General features: G+C 44.5%; 1 protein-coding gene across 1 annotated transcript; it reads left to right on the top strand.

Moving 5' to 3' along the window:
• Positions 1-133: 133 nt before the first annotated feature.
• On the top strand, positions 134-450 carry SARC_17957 (hypothetical protein; the record flags this gene model as incomplete). Its single annotated transcript, XM_014287958.1, has 1 exon — positions 134-450. A coding segment is annotated over one exon (317 nt), but the record flags the coding sequence as incomplete, so codon positions are not given.
• Between the last annotated feature and the right edge of the window lie 242 nt (positions 451-692).

The raw sequence follows: 692 nt of genomic DNA on the forward strand, positions 1-692 counted from the left end.
AAATTATAGTTTTGGTATGTCATACCCCAATACTTGCAAATGTAATATACAAACTCATTTTGTCCCGCGTGTATGATTTGTGTATTCACGTTTTGACAGGTGAGCATATCTATATTCTTTTTAACCCCAGCCAATGGACGGTCCTGATCTGGTACGTGCACGTGCGCAACACCGGAAGTTCGCTACATCTTTTGCTACTGGATCTGACCACTTGACTATATGGCGTGTGTACAAAGAATGGAGCGCCTTGATAAAGGGTTCAAACAAGACTACAAAGGGGTCTAATATTGGGACTCGAGGAGGTGGGGGGGGTATTGCGTTGGCTAGCGAGTTCTGCAAAGATAATCTTTTGGACCAGCAAGCGTTAAAGGCTATCGACAGCCTACGAACAGACTTGTGGAGCAATATCAAACAAACCGGGGTGTTGGCTTACCTCGATCGCCTGTACGGGTATGTCAACCTTCACATATACGCAGCTTTATTATTCTCCAGCGGATAGTAGGTATCGATTAACAACGCCCTGAAAGTCTTATAGAACAACCGGGATAGCTTTAAAGCCTAGATCGACTATGTGAATTTGTCCGTATGTAGGTTTGTCGCATTCAGTGGTATCGGGTGGGAGTGGTCGTATCGCGACAGAAAGTACCTGCGTCAGCGTCGACATGTCTTTTGTGTTGTAGAGTTTATATATA

The sequence above is a fragment of the Sphaeroforma arctica genome (genome assembly GCF_001186125.1).
Source record: "Sphaeroforma arctica JP610 unplaced genomic scaffold supercont1.12958, whole genome shotgun sequence".
NCBI lineage: Eukaryota > Ichthyosporea > Ichthyophonida > Sphaeroforma > Sphaeroforma arctica.